Source organism: Giraffa tippelskirchi, chromosome 3, assembly GCF_054371585.1.
Source record: "Giraffa tippelskirchi isolate mGirTip1 chromosome 3, T2T-mGirTip1v1.2.pri, whole genome shotgun sequence".
In the NCBI taxonomy this organism is placed as follows: Eukaryota; Metazoa; Chordata; class Mammalia; order Artiodactyla; family Giraffidae; genus Giraffa; species Giraffa tippelskirchi.
This window is the reverse complement of record NC_137277.1, coordinates 122,142,257-122,163,726: the sequence shown is the minus strand read 5'-3', so window position 1 is coordinate 122,163,726 and position 21,470 is coordinate 122,142,257. Positions and strand designations below refer to the sequence as shown.

General features: G+C 40.4%; 1 protein-coding gene and 1 long non-coding RNA gene across 51 annotated transcripts in view; one reads left to right on the top strand and one right to left on the bottom strand.

Annotated features, from left to right (window-relative positions):
• Positions 1-9,198, top strand: part of R3HDM1 (R3H domain containing 1) — a 150,727-nt gene extending 141,529 nt beyond the window's left edge. For all 50 annotated transcript variants that reach the window (XM_081579168.1, XM_081579151.1, XM_081579140.1 and 47 more), the window contains 6 exons: positions 1,031-1,134; positions 3,140-3,312; positions 4,854-4,998; positions 6,416-6,498; positions 6,891-6,975; positions 7,858-9,198. In XM_081579168.1, coding sequence (XP_081435294.1) covers positions 1,031-1,134; positions 3,140-3,312; positions 4,854-4,998; positions 6,416-6,498; positions 6,891-6,975; positions 7,858-8,219 — 952 coding nt within the window. In that variant the 3' untranslated portion in view covers positions 8,220-9,198. The remainder of the gene's footprint in view (positions 1-1,030; positions 1,135-3,139; positions 3,313-4,853; positions 4,999-6,415; positions 6,499-6,890; positions 6,976-7,857) is intronic.
• A 6,584-nt stretch (positions 9,199-15,782) lies between these two features.
• LOC145541773 (uncharacterized) lies at positions 15,783-18,607 on the bottom strand. The gene is made up of 2 exons (XR_014079271.1): positions 18,137-18,607; positions 15,783-15,882 (listed from the first exon to the last, which is right to left on the bottom strand). It is a non-coding gene; the product is annotated as an uncharacterized LOC145541773 (long non-coding RNA).
• Between the last annotated feature and the right edge of the window lie 2,863 nt (positions 18,608-21,470).

Sequence of the window (21,470 nt, the reverse complement as noted above, 5' to 3'; positions counted from 1 at the left end):
AGTATTTCATTATAGGTATCTCTAAAAGGTTTTTTTAAACCTACCTAGCTTAAGAGTACTATTTCACATTCTAAAAAATTTAGCAGTTAATTTCTTAATTATATCGAATACCCAATTGGTCTTTGTATTATCAACTACCTCACATATACTGCTTATGTTGTCACACATTTGTCTTGTAGAGTGTCCCAGAGCCTAAATTTGACTGATTGTGTCATCATGGTGTTAACAAGTCTCCCTGTATTCTTTGTAATTCAATCATTGGCTCAAATGTGTATTTTTGATGCAGTTATGTGAAATGTAAATGCAAAAAGTGGTTAAAGCTATATTAAGAAATAAAATACCATGTAAAGAAAGTTGACTTAAATGATGAAAAAAGGATGGTAACAGAGTTTTATAGTAAATGAAGATTTCTAATTACTTCAGAATTCACAGTATTGCTCTATGATTTTCACTCTTTTCCTGAAAAATTGCTTAACAGGGAAAACCTTGAAGACATATTTTACAATAACAGCCTTTTATTTTTGTCAGTATTTATATTAGAATGTCAGAATCATGTTCTAGTGTTTATTTTATTCCTTATATATTACATTTTTTAAGGAATAAAACATTTTTTCTGTCTCATCATTGTCCAACTGTATATTTTCTTTTCTAAAATATAGCTTAGTGAGATTCAAATAAAGTACTTTTTTATTTTGTAAAATTAGTGAGTTTTTTCTTCTTTTTAAAATAATTATTTGAACAGTACAAAAACCCTATTTAGAATAAGTTGTAAAAGAATAAGAGCAATGAAATCAGCAGGTTTTTTTTTTATATCTTTGTTATTGTCAAAAACAAAGTGATTTTTATTCAAAAAGTAATTACATATAACGCACAATTTAGAAAAGAGTTCATTTGACTTGTACTAAGCTTACTACTTGAAAAATAATTTTATTTAAATAAATTTACAGGACTGTTCATTCAAAGACTCTTCACAGTCATCTCCATCTCACTGTGCTGTGTTTTTGTATTTGTTTGATTTTTTTCCCCATAGCTCATCAGTAGGTTACTTGCAACATCCAGGATCAGAACAAGTACAGTTTCCTCGAACTACTTCACCATGCAATTCCCAGCAGCTCCAAAGCCACCAGTGTGCAGGTATGAATAGATAAGTGGGGCCTGGGGGTGGGTGGCGGGGATGGTTTGTCCATTTGAGAAATAAGTTCCTTGGACATTTCTAGGAAAAAGGTTTTCAACTTATTAGGTGCTGAGATATGCCCAGGGTATTCAGGGTGCATAAGAAGTCAGATTTAACAGGTTCAGTCCACTTCTTCCTTTTCCTCTGCTACCAGTACCCCTGCTCTCTGTTTCTCCTCAGGCTCTCCTTCCTGCCTGCCTCATTATTACTGGTATTCTCTAGGATACTTTCTTTCATTTCTCTTCGGGTGCTTCCTCGGAAATTCAACCACTTCTCAAGCTTCAACCTTGGCTTTTCGCCACTGTCTCCCAAATTTGTTTCTGCCAAGACAAGACCACATACCTAACTGCCTATTATTGGACATTTCCTAACCAGGAATATATCAAAGGCACTTTAGATTTAATATTTCTCCCTTTTCATCCCTTTCTTCACCTTCCATATTGGGACCAATACAGATTTCAAAATCATGACTCTCTTCTGTTCTCCTCTCTCACCCTTAGGCTGTCACCATTTCCTCACATCTGGTGCCTTCTCTCCTTCCTCAGTGCTTCTACTTTTGCTTCTTTCATGTTGTCTCCATACCCAACCTTCCTCCTCCCCAACACATACACACATACATACAGTTCAAGAATTATTGTCCTGAAACAGATGTCTCTTCATGTCATTCCTCTGAATTAAAAATTTGCATAGATTCTCCATCTCCATTCCCTGGCAATTAAGCCTCCTGTTTGTATGTATATTAGAACTCTGTTTCTAGAATGTACTATGCTTTTTCATGCCAAAGATACTTTTGTACCTGTTCTTCCCTCCTGGTGTGCCGGTCCACCATCCAATTGCCAAAATCCTGCCTATCTTTAAAATTTGACTCAGAAATCATGTTTTCTGCAAAGTCTTGCTCCATCCTTAAAACTGAGTTTGTGCTTTGTTTTCTCTGCCTCCTTAGTTTCTTAAACAATCCTTTATCGTAAGACCATATTTTATTGTAATGATCTGTTGACCTATGTAATCTCTCGAAGAAACAGAGAAACAATAGATGATTATCAAATATATGACTAATAATGGCTGCATCAATATGGGCTGCTGTGGCCAAGGAGAACCTTGAGATACTCCCAAGCAGTCAGCCCTTCTGTGGTGTGCCTAGCCAGGTCAGGTTGGTGCTGTTTCTGGGGAACTGGAAATTACCAGTACGATTACTGCAGTGCAAACAGTGGTCCTGGAGGCAGGCCCCAGGTTACCTTACCTTACACTGAAATGGTGAGTGGCGGTTACATTCCTAATACAAGTAGTGCTGCAGTACTGATGCCACAACAGGAATAAATCAGATGAGATACTGTAGTCCACTTGTACTGACAGCTATCAGTGGTTGTTCATGTGATTATTTCAGCTCTTTTAAAGTCAGCTAAAGTGGTCTTCCTAGCCATTTTCAAATGAGAAAATACAATAAAAGAGGGTAAATAATTTTCTCTGAGTCATAGGACATTTCAGAGCACTGAAATTATGCTTTCTGAATCTCATATGCCAAACTTTTCCCTACCACATGAAATTGATTCACTCAAAAGATGACTTTTTACCATATATCCAAATTTCTGTAAGGTACTCCTTTTTCCCAGTTTTCCTTTATGTATTTAGAATAATGCTTATTTGAAAATAAATTTATTTTAAAAATTAAGCGCTTTTATAGGTCATATCACAGTTGTGCTACTCTCTACTAGGTCTTTTAGATAATTGGACGTTCCTGACCTATTATGTTTAGGATAAGTGAGATGTTTAGGTCTACAGAGTCAATTTCAATGTTTTTTTTAAACACTCAACACTTGTATGAAGCATCAGAATTTAAATCTAGCTTACATAAATAACAATAAAGTTTAGGTCAGAGATATAAAAGTATTGTCATTATCTTGGTGTTTAAAGAAACTAGATGTTTCTAACGTATGCTAATTGCTGGGTCCTAATTCTGATTTTCAGCTGTGCCGCCTCCACCACCTGGTGGCGGAATGGTGATGATGCAGCTCAGCGTCCCAAACAATCCACAGTCTCGTGCCCACTCACCCCCACAGTGGAAGCAAAACAAGTATTACTGTGATCACCAGAGAGGACAGAAGTGTGTGGAATTTAGTAGTGTAGACAATATTGTTCAGGTAAGATACTTCTTTTGTCTATTATAATTTTAAAACTTTCAACACTTAAGTCACATAAGATTGACCAACCTATGACTTGATGCTGAATTTGAAATCTCAAACAGATTAGTTTGGACATTTTCTATAGCCAGCTAATTTAAATACTCTTTCCCAGTGTTTGCATAATTAAACATTTTTTAATTTAGAAATTAAGAAGATAAACTAGATCTGAATTGTATTAAAGAAAATGAATTAAGTTGCTATTTGCCTTTCCCATATGAACTGTATTTTACTGTAACCAGAAGGTTGACGAGGCAAGGCTCTTCATCATAGAAGGAATGCTATCAATAAATTTAAAAACAATGATAGAATTTTAAAAGTGGTATTTTGGAATCCTATTAAAGTAATGAACAAAGGAACATCAAAAACATCAGAAAAAGATGTATGGGAAGCTTTCAAATAAGTAGATTAGGCAGACAACACTTGAAGCAACTGATCAACTGTAGCGTCAATTAAAGTGGGCCCAGGTTCCATCTCTGGTGAAGAAACTAAGGAATCCACAAGCTGTGCCTGGGTGGTCAAAGAAAATAGTACCTGAATCTAATCAAGCCTCTCTAAGTCTAGCTATTAATTTACAGAAAATAAACAGTTTATAGGTACCACAGATATTTTATTGAATAAATTGTCTATTTCTTTAATAAACAAATGGCATTTTGAATTGAAGGATGAGTCTGTTATAAATTAAAAAAGACTCAAGAGTTCTAACAGTCAGATGCAATGTATGGGGATCTTCCTTGAATATAAGTCAAAAGACATTTTGGGGCAAAAAGTGAATAAATATATTCAAAGTGCTAAACTTAAAAAAGAAAACTGTCAAGAATTTTTTATCTAGTAAAACTGTTCTTTAGAAGTGAGGGAGAAATTAAAAATTCCTAGATAAAACAAAATTTGAGACCTGCCCTACCAGAAATTCTCAAAGGAGCCCCTGCAGAGGGAAATGAAAGTGTAATACTAAACAGTAATATGAAGCCGTACTAGGAGAAAAAACCCTCAGTTATGTACATGGGCAATTTTAAAAGCTAGTAAAATTCTACCAATATGGTGTATAGTGTTTATTTTCTAATGGAAAAGTATCTACAATACTATTTTAAAAGTACAAAAGTAAAATTCAAAAATAGGATGTATAGTCTGCTTCCATTTTTGTAAAGCAGATGTATGGATACATATGCATGAAAACAGTGTTACTAGTGTTTATCCTTGGGAATTGGAAATTATAAACTTCTATACTGTCAACACACTCCAGTACTCTTGCCTGGAAAATCCCAGAGACAGTGGAGCCTGGTGGGCTGCCATCTGTGGGGTCGCACAGAGTCGGACACGACTGAAGCGACTTAGCAGCAGTAGCAGCAGCATACTGTTTTAATTTCTTTGATAACAAGTACTTATTATAATGATGTAATGTATACATATTTGTAATCAAAAAGAATAAAAATTTCTGTCCAAAAGGAATTCTTCAAAAACCCTGACTAAAATGTTGACCTGTTTTGTTGATACAATTGCAGCACAGTCCTCAACTCAGTAGTCCCATTATTTCACCAGCTCAGTCACCAGCACCAGCTCAGCTGTCTACCCTGAAAACTGTCCGTCCCTCTGGACCACCACTTTCCATCATACCCCAGTTTTCTAGACCTTTTGTCTCTGGGCAAGGTAAGTGCAGAAAGCTAGTCACAGCCTCAGAGAATTTTAAGACATCTATTCACTCCCCGTTAATTTGTAATTTACCTGGTACTGGTACCTTTCCTTTTCCAAAGGACTGCATTTTCACCTTCCTCAGGCATTTTCATTTGTTACCATTTTCTCTCCTAACCTTAATGTTTCATCACAATTAATAATTAATTAGTAGTACTTCCCTGGCAGTTCACTGGTTAAGACTCTACACTTCCACTGCAGGCATCACAGGTTTGATCCCTGGTTGGGGACTAAGATCCCAAATGTGACAACTAAGCCCTGGCACAGCCAAGTAAATATATAAGTAAATATTTTAAAAATAATAATAATGTCTTAAAGAATCATTCAAAAGGAAAGTAGTCTCTGTATAGTGAGTGATTTTTAAGAACAAGTTATATGGTAATGTCAAAAATGAAGACAAACAGATGTCCAATAAGCCCTTGAAAAGGTGCTCAACATCATTCATTAAGGAAAGGAGTATTAAAATCTCAATGAAATACCACTTCACTCCATCTTCGTGCTTAAAATTGTGTCTCTGGTCTCAGTGTTAAACCTTCATGTTGTATCTGCCCTTCAGCTAGTGTTTAGGAAGGAACAAGTATGTCGTGGGTGTGTTCTACCAGGGAGCTGCCCAAGCACCCTGACAGTGTTCATCAGAAAGAGTTCCACACAGTGGCAAGAGTTCTCACACCTTGCTTGTCTGTTAGGAAACTATCAGGAGAAGCACTGTATGATTTCCTGAAGATACTCTCTTAGCACCCACCCATAACCCTCCTCCAGACACTGAATGTGCTACATTTGGGGACTTAAAGTTAAAATGAGAATACAACAAATGAAAACATTACTATACAGACAAAACTTTTGCAGTCAGCATGTGTGAAGCGCCTTCCGTGGGATGACTCTAAGCACTAAGATGTGAAAGAAAATATAGTAATTAATCATGATTTGGGGGAGATAGAGAGCTTCATGTTTTTCCAAGGTTTCTTTTGTCCCCTGAATCTATGTTCTGTACACTTTTAACCATCAGAGAAAATGTGGATTTTATTATCTCAGACGGGTGGAACGAGTTCTTATGGTTCCTTTGGAGGATTTCACATAGAATGTTAAGGTTTACAGAGAAGTTTCTCTCCATGCTAACTTGTCTACCAGCTCCTCCCAGTTAACCTCCTTCAAACTGTTGTTATTAGTCCCTAGTGCTTGCAGAAGTTTACCCCAGCTCTTTGAAGGATATGTGGAGGCTTTTAATTTTTTAAAAAATATGTCAGTACCTCCACTTTTTTATTCTGTTTGGTAGAATATGTTCCCTCTCTCATCCTGAGACAGCTGAGAAAACTCTATGAAGTACTTTGTACCCGAGTAAAGGAAAATGTGAAAATGGTTTTTTATTAACTTTCAGGAGATGCCAGATACCCGTTACTTGGCCAGACCCTGCAGTACAACACTCCTGCTGTTCTGCACGGACACATTCCAGCCCAACAGGTGTGAGAGCTGCTGTCTGACTTCTGGGCTTTGTTGGCAGAGCATTGTACTTCTGCTGCTGAGAGTGGGGCGCCCTGGCCCTACCAAGAGCAGAGTGAGGGAGAAAGTGGTGGGATGCTTGGTGGAGCATCGGTTCCCAGCACAGTCCAGATATGAGGGGTGGGGGGCGGGCAGCAGGAGACATTGGGTCCATTACTTACAAAAGACTGTCAGCAAGTGATGGGCCAAAGTTCCACTGCCACTGAGGCAGAATTCAGAAGGCCTGGAGGTGGGTTTTTTTTCTTCTAAGGTACAAACCCCACACTGAGTGCAGTTAGTTGTTAGGTGGTCAGACACTGCAATTGCATTTTGCAGCAGCATCAACCTTATTTCTCATGTTTGTGGATTTTCAGGGTCAGTCTGGCAACAGGCACGGCAACCGAGGAAGGAAACAAGCCAAAAAAGCTGCATCCACTGACCTGGGTGCAGGAGAAGCAGGTGTGTCCCCAAGAGGCATCTGGATGTGCTTCTATAAACTCTTGGCCTGAGTGTCTAAAACTGCCACACCACAGGAGTGGGTTTTCCTTGTCTAGAATCCTACACAAAGTCTTAGACAATTATGCTGTCTATAATGCAGGCTTCTTGAATGTTCTTTTAATTCTGTCTCATTTCGGGTTTGGGAGTACAAGCAAAGGAAGGTTTAGGAGGAGTGCAGGAAACAAAGGGATTTGAAAGAGATGTGAGAGAGGAACTGGTAGAATGAAATGCATTGCCTCTGTATTCTTTGAGAAAAGAAGTAGTATTTACACCCTTCAAACAGTATAGTCTGAAGAACAAATCATTGCCTTTCTATGGCAGAGGGCTTTCAAGTCTGTACCTTAACTTTCTATTCAATAGCCTTGGGTTTGTTAGGGCAAGTGCTATTTTAAAGATAACATACAGAATACTTCCCTCGTGGTCCAGTGGTTAAGACTGCACTTCCAATGTAGGGGGCATGGGTTCCATCCCCCGTCAGGGAACTAAGATCCCACATGCCTCACGACACAGCCAAAAAATAAAAATTGAATATAATGTATAATTTGACAGTGGGAATTCGAAGTTCAGGAAACTGTAGCCAGGATCACACACCTAGTTTGAAGAAGCCACTGCACAGGCTGCATTTTGTACTTGAGGCTGTGAGTGTGGCTGGTGGCATGGGTCTCTCTGCATCCCTTGCTTGGTAAGTAGGAAATATTTAGAAGATGGCATTACCAAGTATAACTTTGTGGATTTGAGTGGTTTCAGAAAATTGTGTTCATTTCCTGTGTCATTTGAGTCTGTAGTACATTCTGCCCACCTCTTGGTAACAGGGATTAATTCTCTCTACCTTTTCCATTCTAGTTGTTGGGAAGGTCTTGGAAATTACTGAATTACCAGATGGAATAACTCGCATGGAAGCCGAGAAGCTCTTTGGGGAACTCTTTAAAATTGGCGCCAAGATCCGGTGGCTCCGGGACCCTCAGTCCCAGCCCCAAATGCGTCGTCACCCACTCTGCTGTGGCAGTGGTGACAGCACTGTCAACCCCGAACGCTCGAAACCCAGTGACTTGGCCTCCACATACACCGTCCTAGCCACATTCCCCTCCATCTCCGCTGCGCAGAATGCATTGAAGAAACAAATTAACTCGGTTAACAAGTTTAAGCTGAGAACAAGCAAGAAGCACTATGACTTTCACATTTTGGAAAGGGCAAGTTCTCAGTAACAGCCACCTCAGACCCTTGGCCTTTGTGATCCCCCCATCGTCACCCATATTTAACTGGCTTGGTATCGGGAGCTTCTGTTAACATGATAGAGACTCCTAGGATGTGTGGTCATGGCGTTATAACTTCTGAAGACAGACCGGTGATCCAGCAAAGAGGGGAAAAATACACATTTCATCCCAAATGACTGTAGGAATCCACATCAGAATGATAACAGAGTTAGCAGCTTTTTCTGAGGAAATGCTGTTCAAATGCCTCCTAACTTTTATAGTTATTTTGTTTTATATTTCTGAATTCTTGTATCAGATCCAAAGCTCTATTGTACAGCAAATTATTCTTCAAAATGAGTACCATCAGTTGCAACCTGTATTTCTTTTTTGCAGCCAGCACAGTGTGACCCAACATAGAATTTGGGGGAATAAGAACGCAGGAGTGGAGTAGCCAAGTTAAAACTACATACTATCTTTTGGGGGGCCCAGCAGGTGACTAAGGAGAGCTCACAAATGGAAGATTACTCTTCCCCTGTATCTCTAAACACAGAAACAATTTACAGAATATAAAGAATTCCCTCATAGGGTCCTTTCCTTATTCACTTAGGTCATGTGAACACTGTCAAGTAAATTATGTTCTTAACACCTCTTAATCAAACCACTTAGATTCAAAGGGGAATAGGAATCATTCTAGGCAGGAAAATACTTCCACTTTTTTTTTTTTTAAGTGTCCCTCCGATAACTAAATGCCACTTATTTGCATTCCCTTTTGGATTTTTTTTTTTTTTGTCACCTGAGGAAATGCATTTGATGAGTGCTGGAAACTTCTTAAGTGGTTTAAAATGTGTTTTCATTGTTTGCAGCGGATCACTGGACATCAAAGATTCATTGCACTTATGAACAAGGAACCTTTTTTTCAATTTGCAAGGCTGTACAATGTGTGCTGATGCAAGCCTTTTTCAGTTCAAAAGAATAAATGTTTACAAATATATACCCACTTTGTCTTTTGTGAATTAAAATCACCTTTTTAAATGAGAGTCAGTAGTGAAGACTTAACCTATCTTGAAGATTTCAATTTCAGACTTAGGGAAGATGAAAGACATTAAATCCCCTCGCTTTACAAATATTCTACAAAGCATCAGTTTCTCTATGGGAGTGTTTCTTGTGGGTATAACTCATGTCATTTTGTCCTCTCATAAGCTAATACCAGTCAGTTGTAGACAATTGTGAGTATGAATGAATATATAGTGAGACAGCTGAAAATAGAACATTATGATCATTTAGGTAAAGAACTTGTGGTTTTAGCTGTTATTTTGAGCACCCAGTTGTCCAATTTAGCTCAAGTTCTTATAGAAAGCTTTCCCCACTTGTCAGCCCAGCAGAGTCAAACTGCTAGGAAACCCAAAATGGGGGCAAGGGGAAGGGGATTCTGCCAACTGCAGCTTGCCTGGAGCCTGGCTGGCTTCCAGCCCAGACTAGGGGTTTACTTTTTGCAGTTCAAGAGCGATAGGTGTTACCAGGCTCTGGAGCAGATGTTCTCTCCCTCTAGAGCATCTGCAAATCCCTACTTTGTCCCAGGAGATCCCAAACCCACCACCCCCCTGCACACACACAAGCTGGTATGTTGCGATTATGGATATTGTGCTCCTGAATGCAGAAGTGGGAGCTGCCTCTAAACCAAGTCAGATTAAGGAGCCAGACACAGAGAAAGAAGTAGGAAGGAGCACTGAAAATCGCTCACTTCCAAGGACTATTGAATTTTTAAATTTTTGACTGTAGAGTATCACAGATGGAGAGGATACATTATTAGGGCCAACACTGCAGCAGGAATTATTTAATCATGGGAGTGGAGACAAAACTACAATCCTATGATTTATTTCAGTTCTCTGAATATTCTCTTTTTTAAGTTTTGCTGTAGAAATCCTGGTAAAGTGAGGGGTTATTTTAATTGAGATATAATTGACATGTATTCATTGCAGACATATGACATAACAATCTGATATTTATATATCTTGCAAGATGTTGATCGCAATAAGTCTAGTAACGTTCATCACATAGTTAAAATTTTTTTTCTTGTGACGAGAACTTCTAAGATCTGTTTAGCAACTTTTAAATATATAAAACAGTATTAATGACTGAGGTCACCATGCTGTACATTAAACCTAAAGTTTTGCTCTAGACACTTGGTTTACCCTGTAGGAGTTGAAGACTGCCCAGAGGAAGGCAGAGCTGAAGCTACTGTGAAGTCAGCTCTGAGCCTTCACCACCATCATCTCCCCACCCCTGTCCCCAGACAATCACAGGTTCCTGAAACCAAGGAGCCTGCCATTAAAAAACAACTGTAATGATTAGCTTTAAAATTGGCCTTATAACTTTAATGTGAACATCTTTTAAGTGACCTGTTGATGAGAGTCAACTGAATGAACACCATTTCTAATATAAGGGCGAACAGCACATAATTTTCATAATCGTTCTCAATTGTGTCCAAAGATACTGAATTCTTTTCACAAGCTTAATACTTGCTTCTTTAGAATTTTTTAAATAGATATATAAAATCCTGCATGTGCTTTTAAAAATAAATATATCCAAATTGCCACCCCCCACATACACATTACAAAAATACACATGCATTCCCTCAACTATATTCTGTTCTTTTTGATCTAGAATCTGATTTCAGCTGCAGAAAAATGCTGGGAGGAAGAAGCACTCAAAGGAGGCATTTAAAGATGTTATTTGGTCCAGACTTTAAACCTTCCTAAGGACAGCTTCCCTACACCACAGTCCTGGCTGTGGGTTTTCCCAGAGCACTGGCCGTATTTAGGGGCAGACAGTACTTTTACCAATAAGATGAAGTATTCTTAGCTGTATCAATATTAGCAGCTCCAGCAGCCCCTTTGGGAATGATGGAGGGCATCTGATAACTTTGTGGGCACTTCTGCTACCTTATGTATTAGGGAGCTGAGAGTAAAGGCTTACAGGTTTTTAAGCCCTTGGTCCACAAAGAATGTGAATAGATGTGCTTGTGAATATGGAGTACAAAGTGTATTTACCAACAGCAACTTAAAAGAATTAGTTTGTCACCTGAGCGAACAAAGTAGGTATCTGAGCCCTTCCCCACACTAAGAAATTGGGTTTTTTGATCCCACCAGGGAGGGACCTATGGCCTGTGAATAGTGCGGAAACCTACCGGTCTCAGGAGAGCCCACAGTGCCAGAATAGCCTGGAAAGAGGCAACCCAGCACATCCTCAGCTACTGCGGGAAGCGAAGAGTTAGTTGCGTGCTCTGTGTGTCAACAACTGAAAAAAATGTGAGTGTTAAGACCAGCAGAGGGCAGCCAAGGGCCTGTGTGAAGGTGGCCAGGTCCCCACTGACCCAGTCTCCTGCCTGCACAGCATATAATGAGACCTGGTATGTATTGTCAGACACAACTGAGTGATTAAACAACAGTGTATTGTATGTTGTCTTCAGAGATGGAGAGCACTAATTCCAGCCTCTTCTAGTGACCAGTGTGCACGCATGATGGTGGCAGGATTCAAAACTGGTCCTGTGTTGCTTGGAAATCTTCAATCCTTTATGAGCTGATGCTAAAAAAGAACAGAGACTCACATCCATTCAGCTGGTATCCCTCAGCAGCCCAAGAAACAAGATAGATACAGGCACTATTTATTCCCCCATGGCCACATGTGCTCAAGTTGTGTTTTTCGTATTTGTTCGTCACTTTTCCCCTTTCATGTCTCCACTCTGGATTTTACTTCACCAACATAAGAATATTGGAAGAGTGTAAGGAAGAGACTGTAGGAACTTCTAATCAGAAAACTGAAGATGTTGGTTCTTTGCAGGGGGAGAGAGAATCACTGAAATGGACAAATCATTAGCTACATTACCCACCACCACCACCACCCCCAAAAAAACAGCATATTTTCAGTTCTTTCTTGCTGCTTAACAGACCACCCACATTTAGTGGTTTACAGCACTAATCCTGTGGGTCAGGAATTTGGGCAAGGCTTAAAGAGGACAGCTTGGCTCTTCTCCACCTGATACCAGCTGCACTCAGCTGAGCTGGGCTGGAAGTTCCAAAGTGAACTCATGACTATTGTTCAGTTGCTAAGTTGTGTCCGACTCTTGGTGACCCCGTGGACTGCAGCACGCCAGGCTTCACCATCTCCCGGCGTTTACTCAAACTCATGTCCATTAAGTCAGTAATGCCATCCAACCATCCTGTCCTCTGTCATCCCCTTCTCCTGCCTTCAATCTTTGCCAGCATCAGGGTCTTTTCCAATGCATCTCTTCGCATCTGGTGGCCAAGGTACTAGAGCTTTAGCATCAGACCTTCCAATGAACACTCAGGGCTGATCTTCTTTAGGATGGACTGGTTTGATCTCCTTGCAATCCAAGGGACTCTCAAGAGTCTTCTCCAGCAACACAATTTGAAAGTATTAGATGCATTTTGACACTAGAGAAGCTATTTTTGATCTAAGCCTGGTCCCAGTGCTTGCTGTTGAACAGGTCTCAGTATGAATGACCTTTAGGGAACAATAGAACAAGCTTGTTATCAGGCAAGAAAAGTAACAATAGCAAAGGTAATAAATCAGTTGTAAAGACTCACAGCTCTGTTTCAATGGTATAGATTAGCTCGAAGCACTTTGTTGAACTGTTTTAGAGAATTTCAAACCCCCTCCAGCATTCAGCCACCAGAACAACTGGAACCTAAAGGATGATGACGTTGACCTTTTCTAACCCTCATGACTTTGGTCAACTAAAGCTTGGACTCAGTAAACCTCTGCACAAGGTCTAAGCTGAATTCTCTGCTCAAGCCCTTTCATGAATATGCATGTATCCTTAGCTTAAAACTTCCCCAGTGTGCTGTTTGGGGAGACACTGCTTTGGGAAAGATCCCTGGTGTTTTCCTTACTTGCTGCAAGTAATAAATAAATCCTTCCCTCTCCCAATCTTTGGCTTGGTTTTGGCTGAACACCCATCAAGAGGCAAACCCAGTTTGGGGGTAACAATATTGAAGTCCCAGATGTCATTTCTGTTGCATTCTGTTGGCTAAAAAGAAAAAATCATAGGGTCCACTCAGCAGAGGCAATAACCTCTTGATGAGAGAAGCAGCAAAAAGCCATGTAGAATGGAAGAGAATGGTTACAGTCCTCTTTGGAGATAATTTACCACAAGCACAAATACCCAATAAAAGTCCCCACTGACTCTGCCTCCAAACCACATCCTGAAGTTTCTCTCAGGATACTAGGGTTTGTCTTCATCACTACCGCCCTGGTCCAAGCTGTCATCTTCCTATATTGAATGGAAATGGCCTTCCTAAGACTCTTGAGAATCCCTTAGACAGCAAGGAGATAAATCAGTCAATCCAAAAGGAAATCAACCCTGAATACTCATTGAAAGGACTGATGCTGAAGTTGAAGTTCCAATATTTTGGCCACCTGATACAAAGAGCTGACTCATTGGAAAAGACCCTGATGCTGGGAAAGATTGAGGGCAGGAGGAGAAGAGAACGACAGAGGATGAGATGGATAGTTGGGATGGATGGCATCACTGGCTCCATAGACATGAGTATGAGCAAACTCCAGGAGACAGTGAAGGACAGGGAAGCCTGGTGTGCTGCAGTCCATGGGGGTCACAAAGAGTCAGACATGACTTAGTGACTGAACAACAAACTAGTCTCCCAGCCTCCACTCTTGTTCCCACATCTTCACAGAGCCAGAATGATGTAAAAGGTAATCACCTTATGTAATTTTCTCCTGCCCCAAATCCCTCAATGACTTCCTCAATCCTGGTTTACAAATCTCTGATCTGTTCTTCCCCTCTACCTGGAATGTTTTGCTCCTGACCAACTCCTTTATCTTTCATATAAATGTCATTTCAGCAGAGAGGTCTTTATGCTGCTGCTGCTGCTAAGTCGCTTCAGTCGTGTCCGATTCTGTGCAACCCCATAGACGGCAGCCCACCAGGCTCCTCTGCCCATGGGATTCTCCAGGCAAGAACACGGGAGTGGGTTGCCATTTCCTTCTCCAATGCATGAAAGTGAAAAGTGAAAGTGAAGTCCCTCAGTCGTGTCCGACTCTTCACAACCCCATGGACTGCAGCCTACCAGGCTCCTCTGTCCACGGGATTTTCCAGGCAAGAGTACTGGAGTGGGCTGCCATTGCCTTCTCCCGAGGTCTTTATGAGCCACCCAATTTAATGTCACCATCCAAACACAATCACTTTATCTCAATTTTCTGCATATCATCCCTATCAGATCTTTTGTTTGTTTCTACCACTATAATATGAATTCCATGAGATCAAAGACCTTGCCTTGCTTATACTTTTATTTCCAAGCACCCATTAATTGTCAACAAATATTTCTCAACTGTTTAAGAGGCTCAGGAGAACCCTGGCTATTCCTCTGGTCTGGAGATCTCCCACTAAGTGATGTCAGGGGATGGGAGGGAGCTGGAGGAGAAGCATAATTCATGTCTCTGGCTGTCTTGGCACTGAATTCCTTAATGGCTGAGGTGAGGTAGGGGCTGGTCTACAAAAGCCAACAAAACATTCACATTTTGGCTCCTGCAATGTCACATCAATACACATGTCCTTGAGTTAGTCCTCCTTGGTTGCTGTCTACATTATCCAACATTTCACTTTTGTGGTCATCTGTCAAATTTAAACCTTATAAATACCCTTCCTGTATTTGGGAAAATCTCACATATACAAATCTTTCTACCCCAAAACAGCAGCTAGGATGACTCAATTCTCAGCTTCACTTTTGCTCAGAAAAACTGCACCCCAACATGGCTGTGTTCTGGACATGGGATCTGGGGCTCCACCAGCCACATTCACATCCAGAAAAATCTAATCGGGAAGAGAACTGGGGAGGAGGCAGGCTGTACATAGAAGTCCTCGTTGTAGTTGGATTGTTTCTGTGTGCAATCCCAGGAGATTTCAAAACTGCTCAGTCTTATCCTCCTGAGGGTTTGTAAGCAGATGACCTTGAATTAATTACTTTTTTGTTTAAACTGGCTATTGTGGATTCTGCAGTCTGTACCATTGTTATCGTCTACTTATCAGGACATATCATTTGGGATTTCTGTTTCCTTGAATCCTATGCATGCTTCACCCATAAAAACTTATGTGGTTACTCAAGACCACTGAGATAAAAATAACATCTGATGCTTATTGAACACTTGTATGTAGATACTGTTCTGTTTATAGCACTTAAATTTTTTTTTTAATAAATTTATTTATTTTAGTTGGGGGCTAATTACTTTACAATATTGTAGTAGTTTTTGCCATACATTGACGTGAATCAGCCATGGGTTTACATGTGTTCCCCTTCCTGGACCCCCCTCCCACCTCCCTCCCCATCCCATCCCTCTGGGTCATCCCATTGCCCCAGCCCTGAGCATTTGTCTCATGCATCGAACATGGAATGGTGTTCTGTTTCACATATGATAATATACATGTTTCAATGCTATTCTCCCAGAACGTCCCACCCTCACCTTCTCCCTCAGAGTCCATAAGACTGTTCTATGCATCTGTATAGCACTTAAATTTATAAAAAACCCAACTCAAGGTGGTTGAAGTAACCAAGGGAATTTATTGGCTCAGGTATGGCTGGATCCAGGGACTCTGCAATGTCATCAGGGTAGACCGTCTTCATCCACGGGCTCTTCTATCCTGCAATATAACATAGTGTGACTTATTTGGTTTTGATTATATACTATCAAGTATTGTTGGTTATCTTCTCATGTAAACATTTGATCCCAATTCCTGGAGCTGTGCTATCCATAATTGTAACTACACGCCACATGTAGATAGTAAATTTAATTAAAGTATTGAACTAATTAAAATTAAATAAGATAGAAATTCACTTCCTCAGTTGCACTAGCCACATTTTCAATGTTCAATAGCCACATGACTTTTCACTCCCCAAAATCTTTTATCACCTCCCAGGTCTTGGATGCTCTGACCCCTGCCTATCTACATCTCTAGACTTACCTGGCACTGGCCCTCTCCGTTTCTAGGTTCTTTTCACACTGGACTTCCCTAAGTTCCTCAAACATGCTATACTCTCTTATCTCTGGGTTCTGTAAAGTGGTCATCTTCTGCTAGATACTGGGATTCTCCCCATTTGTGGTTAGTTTTTCAGCAAACTGTGGCACGAGGTGAATGTCTCTTTTTTGCTGGCATGTGCCAGACTAGGTTTTCCAGCCCCCTGCACCTAGATGCACCATGATTCTGAGTTTTGGCCAATGAAATTTAAGTTAGAAATGATGCATGCCCTTCTGTGCTTGACCTCTTCAGTTCAGTTCAGTTGCTCAGTCACGTCTGACTTTTTGTGACCCCATGGACTGCAGCACGCCAGGCTTCCCTGTCCATCACCAACTCCCGGAGCTTGCTCAAACTCATGTCCGTTGCATCGGTGATGCCATCCAACCATCTCATCCTCTGTCGTCCCCTTTTCCCCTGCCTTCAATCTTTCCCAGCATCAGGCTCTTTTCCAAGAAGTCAGTTCTTCGCACCAGGTGACCAAAGTATTGGAGTTTCACCTTCAGCATCAGTCCTTCCAATGATTTTCTTTAGGATGGACTGGTTGGATCTCCTTGCAGTCCAAGGGACTCTCAAGAATCTTCTCCAACACCACAGTTCAAAAGCATCAGTTCTTCGGTGCTCAGCTTTCTTTATGGTCCAACCCTCACATCCATACATGACTACTGGAAAAACCATAGCTTTGACTAGATGGACCTTTGTTAGCAAAGTAATGTCTTTGCTTTTTAATATGCTGTCTAGATTGTCTAATACCTTCTATATATATATATGAGACATATATACATATTCTAATATATATTTTGTCTAATACCATCTAAGAGATTCTTCCTGCTCTGGCTAATCAGAGTGGGGGCTAGAAACCATCAATTATCAGTATCACCAGAGAGCTTGATACAAATGCAGAACCTCACGACTTCCCCAGAGGTCCAGTGGCTAGGACTCCACGCTCCCAATGCAGGGCGCCTGGGTTCGATCCCTGGTCTGGGAAGTAGATCCTGCATACGGCAACAAAGGATCCTGTGTGCCCCAGCTGAGACGGGGCACAGCCTAAATAAATACGTAGTATTTTTAAAAACGAAGCTTTAAAAAAATGCAGAATCTCATATCCAATCCCAGGCCGACTTGAATTAGAATCTACATTGGTTTGTTTTTAATAAAATTTCATTACTTATTTATTCATTTATTTATTTTTGACTGTGCTGGGTCTTCATTGCTGCATGGGGCTTTTCTCTAGTCAGGGTGAGTAAGGGCTACTCTCCAGTTGCAATACATGGGTTTCTCATTATGGTGGCTTCACTTGTTGCAGAGCCTGGGCTATAGGGCATGTGGTCTTCTTGCAGCATGTTGGCTCAGTAGTTGCAGTTCCCGGGATCAGAGCACAGGCTCAGTAGTTATGGCATGCAGACTTAGTTTCTCTGTGGCATGTAGAATCCTCCCTAACCAGGGATTGAAACTGTGATTCCTCCTACATTGGCAGGCAGATTCTTTACCACTGAGTCACCTGGGAAGCCCCAGAATCTACATTTTTAACCTGATTTCCAGGTGATCTGTAAACTTTAAAATTTGCATGTTGGCTGCATATAGAGGGTGTCATAAAGATCTCTGGGATTCCAGGGAAAGGGGAAGCCACTGATGGGAGAATTCAGGAGTTCTTGAAAGAGTGGATGGAGCAAAGCCCCTTACACAACCACCCCCTTCTACCTCTATGACTAACATTCATCATGAAGTCAAGGAGAAATAATCCTGCAATAACTGAAATTTGTATTATACAAGTTATCCATAAATAACTTGTGGATTGTTTTTGTCCTACATGTAATTTCCCTTCTGCCTGGAACATTTATTCTTCCCACCCTACCCTCCACTTCTGTTCACTTGTACTCACAGTTCACATCCCATCTCAAATATTTCTTCCTTCAGATAGCCTGCTCTTCCTCCAGAACTCCTTAATTCTGTCCTCCAGACTAAGTCACTTCTGCCAGTAATAGCTTTAATAATATCCTGTGCTTTCTCTTCAAAGCATTAATCACAGTAGTAATTGTGTAATTGGCCAATTAGTTCCTTAATGTTTTCTATCCATCAATATGTAATCTTCAGGGCAGGAAAAACATCTATGGCTTTGTTACTAATACATCCCCGGCCCCCACCAGTGCCTTTCTCAGTAAATATTTGTCTTATGATTAAATGAAGAAATGAGCCAATGAATCAAAAGCCTTGAATCCTGAAAGGCATGTATATATATTTTTCTCAAGCATGGTTTTGGCAGGCAGGCAGAAATAATAGCTAACATTTGTAAAGCAGTTAATTACTATGTGCCAACTACTTGCTAAGCACTTATAAGGGTTCTTATTTAATCATCACAATAGCCCTAAATGGTAGGTTCTATTATTACCTCAGTTTACAGTGAGGTAACTGAAATGTCAGAGAGGTAAGGAAATTTGCCCAAGGTCACCAAGCTAGTGAGTATAGGCTGTATACCTCAATCAGACAGCTGACTCCTGAGTTCATGGTATTAACCACTTAAGTTACTGCCTTAAGCCTTGTCAATGTAATGACTGCCATTAAAAAAAAATTTTTTTACTGAACTATAGATGATTTAAAATGTTGTGTTAATTTCTGCTGTACAGCAAAATGATTCAGTTATACATATATATACATTCTTTTTCATTATGGTTTATCACAAGATATCAAATATATTTCTCTATGCTATACAGTGTGACTTTGTTTATCCATTCTATATATAATATTTTGCATCTGCTAATCAGAAACTCACAATCCATCCGTCCCCCACAAACCCTCCCCGTTAGCAACCACAAGTCTGTTGTCTTTGTCTGTGTGGACTGCCAGTTTTTATTTGTCTTATTCACCTGGATCTATAGGAAGAGTCAGAGAGGAGTGCCACCCTATCTTTACTTCTGAAAATTGAACTGTCGTGAGTGAAGCTGACAACATATTCAAATATTTCTTCTTTTCTTTTTATATTTTATGTGCATCCATAATCCTAATACAGTAACTAAATAATCCTCTTCCTGGTCTGTTGTTGTTCAGTCACTCAGTCATGTCCAACTCTTTGCGACCCCATGGACACCAGGCTTCCCTGTCCTTCACCATCTCCCGGAGCCTGTTCAAACTCATGTCCTTTGAGTCCGTGATGCCATCCAACCCTCCCGTCCTCTATCATCCCCTTCTCCTGCCTTCAATCTTTCCCATCATCAGGGTCTTTTCTAGTGAATCAGCTCTAGCCGTTAGGTGGCCAAAGTATTGTAGCTTCAGCTTCAGCATCAGTCCTTCCAATGAATATTCAGGATTCATTTCCTTTAGGATTGACTGGTTTGACCTCCTTGCAGTCCAAAGGGCTCTCAAGAGTCTTCTCCAACACCACAATTCAAAAGCATCAATTCTTGGATGCTCAGCCTTCTCTACAGTCCAACTCTCACATCCATACGTGACTACTTGAAAAACCATAGCTTTGACAAGATGGACTTTGTCGGCAAAGTAATGTCTCTGCATTTTAATATGCTGTCTAGGTTTGTCATAGCTTTTCTTCCAAGGAGCAAGCATCTTTTAATTTCGTGGCTGCAGTCACCATTTGCAGTGATTTGGGAGCCCAAGAAAATAAAGTCTGTCACTGTTTCCATATCTATTTGCCATAAAGTGATGGGACCAGATGCCACGATATTCATTTTTTGAATGTTGAGTTTTAAGCCAACTTTTTCACTCTTCTCTTTCACCTTCATCAAGAGGCTCTTTAGCTCCTCTTGGCTTTCTGCCATAAGGGTGGTGTCATCTGCATATCTGAGGTTATTGATCTCTCTCCCGGCAATCTTGATTCCAGCTTAGGCTTCCTCCAGCCCAGCATTTTGCATGATATACTCTGCATATAAGTTATTAAATAAGCAGGGTGACAATATACAGCCTTGACATACTCCTTTCCCAATTTTGAACCAGTCTGTTGTTCCATGTCCGGTTCTAACTGTTGCTTCTTGACCTGCATACAAGTTTTTCAGGAGGAACGTAAGGTGGTCTGGTATTCCCATCTCTTTAAGAATTTTCCACAGTTTGTGTGATCCACGCAAAGGTTTCAGCATCGTCAATGAAGCCAAAGTACATGTTTTTCTGGAATTCCCTTGTTTTTCTAGGATCCAACGGATGTTGCCAATTTGATTTCTGGTCTGTAGATGAATGATTATGCTTTCCGTAAGCATTTTACTTTTTTACACTTCCGCTTTTCACTCATGAAAAAGCAAGGACAGAGACTGTTTTTTACCTTTACATGTTTTTTTTTTTTGGTTTTGTTTTAATGTAAATAGCTTTGCAACATGAAGTCATACAGCCTCCCCTAGTGGTAAACAAGCGAAAATTTCTATGGAACAACAAATATCCTTTTTTTTAAAGCATGGTGTGGGATATTTCAAGCTTCAGTAAGAAATACACTTTGGTTTCTTTTCCAAGCAATCATAAACTCTTTCTACTTTCTTATGAATATCTGAATATACCTGAGTGACCAGAGTTAAGAATTCAGTTTGTGATGGGTTTTTATCTGTGCAATTTGAAATAAAAACCTTTGTAGTGGGAAACTTTTGGCCTCATGACACTAGTAACTCATTCAATCTGCGAAGAACAGAAGGCATTGTAGGGGTTAGAAAATTAAGCCGAGTTGCTCCTTCTCATCTTTTGGAGAAAGAAAAACATAACCCCAGGAATTTAAATATATATGAAATACAATGTTCACAAGATAAAACGGCCATGAGAAACTACACTCTTCTTCCAGCTGTGCCACATTCCCTGACCAATTGTCTTTCAGCTTCTTAACTAGAAGCTGGTCTGAGCAGGTTGGTGAAACAGCAGCCTAGGTGGTTTGTTCATGCATGCCTGCACACATTCTGATGTCAACTCAATGTGTATAGCTGGCAAACTCAGATATCTGTATGCCAGCGAGGAAGTAATGAGTGGGAGGGGCCGTGGCAAACTAAAATGCACATGACTTTTATAAAACCTTGTGCAAGCACAATAATATTGGGACACCAGTATAGTCCATGAGCTCTAGCCCAAGTACAGGACCAAAGCATTCCAGGATCCCACACTATCAAGACATGAAGAAAGTCAGTGGTCCTGTGCTGGGTAAAGGGTCGTGGGAACTGTTGGCAAATCTGAAGCAGCAGGTAGTGATACATCACAGAGGACAGCAGACAGATTCAAGAGGTGGAAGGTGAGAGGAT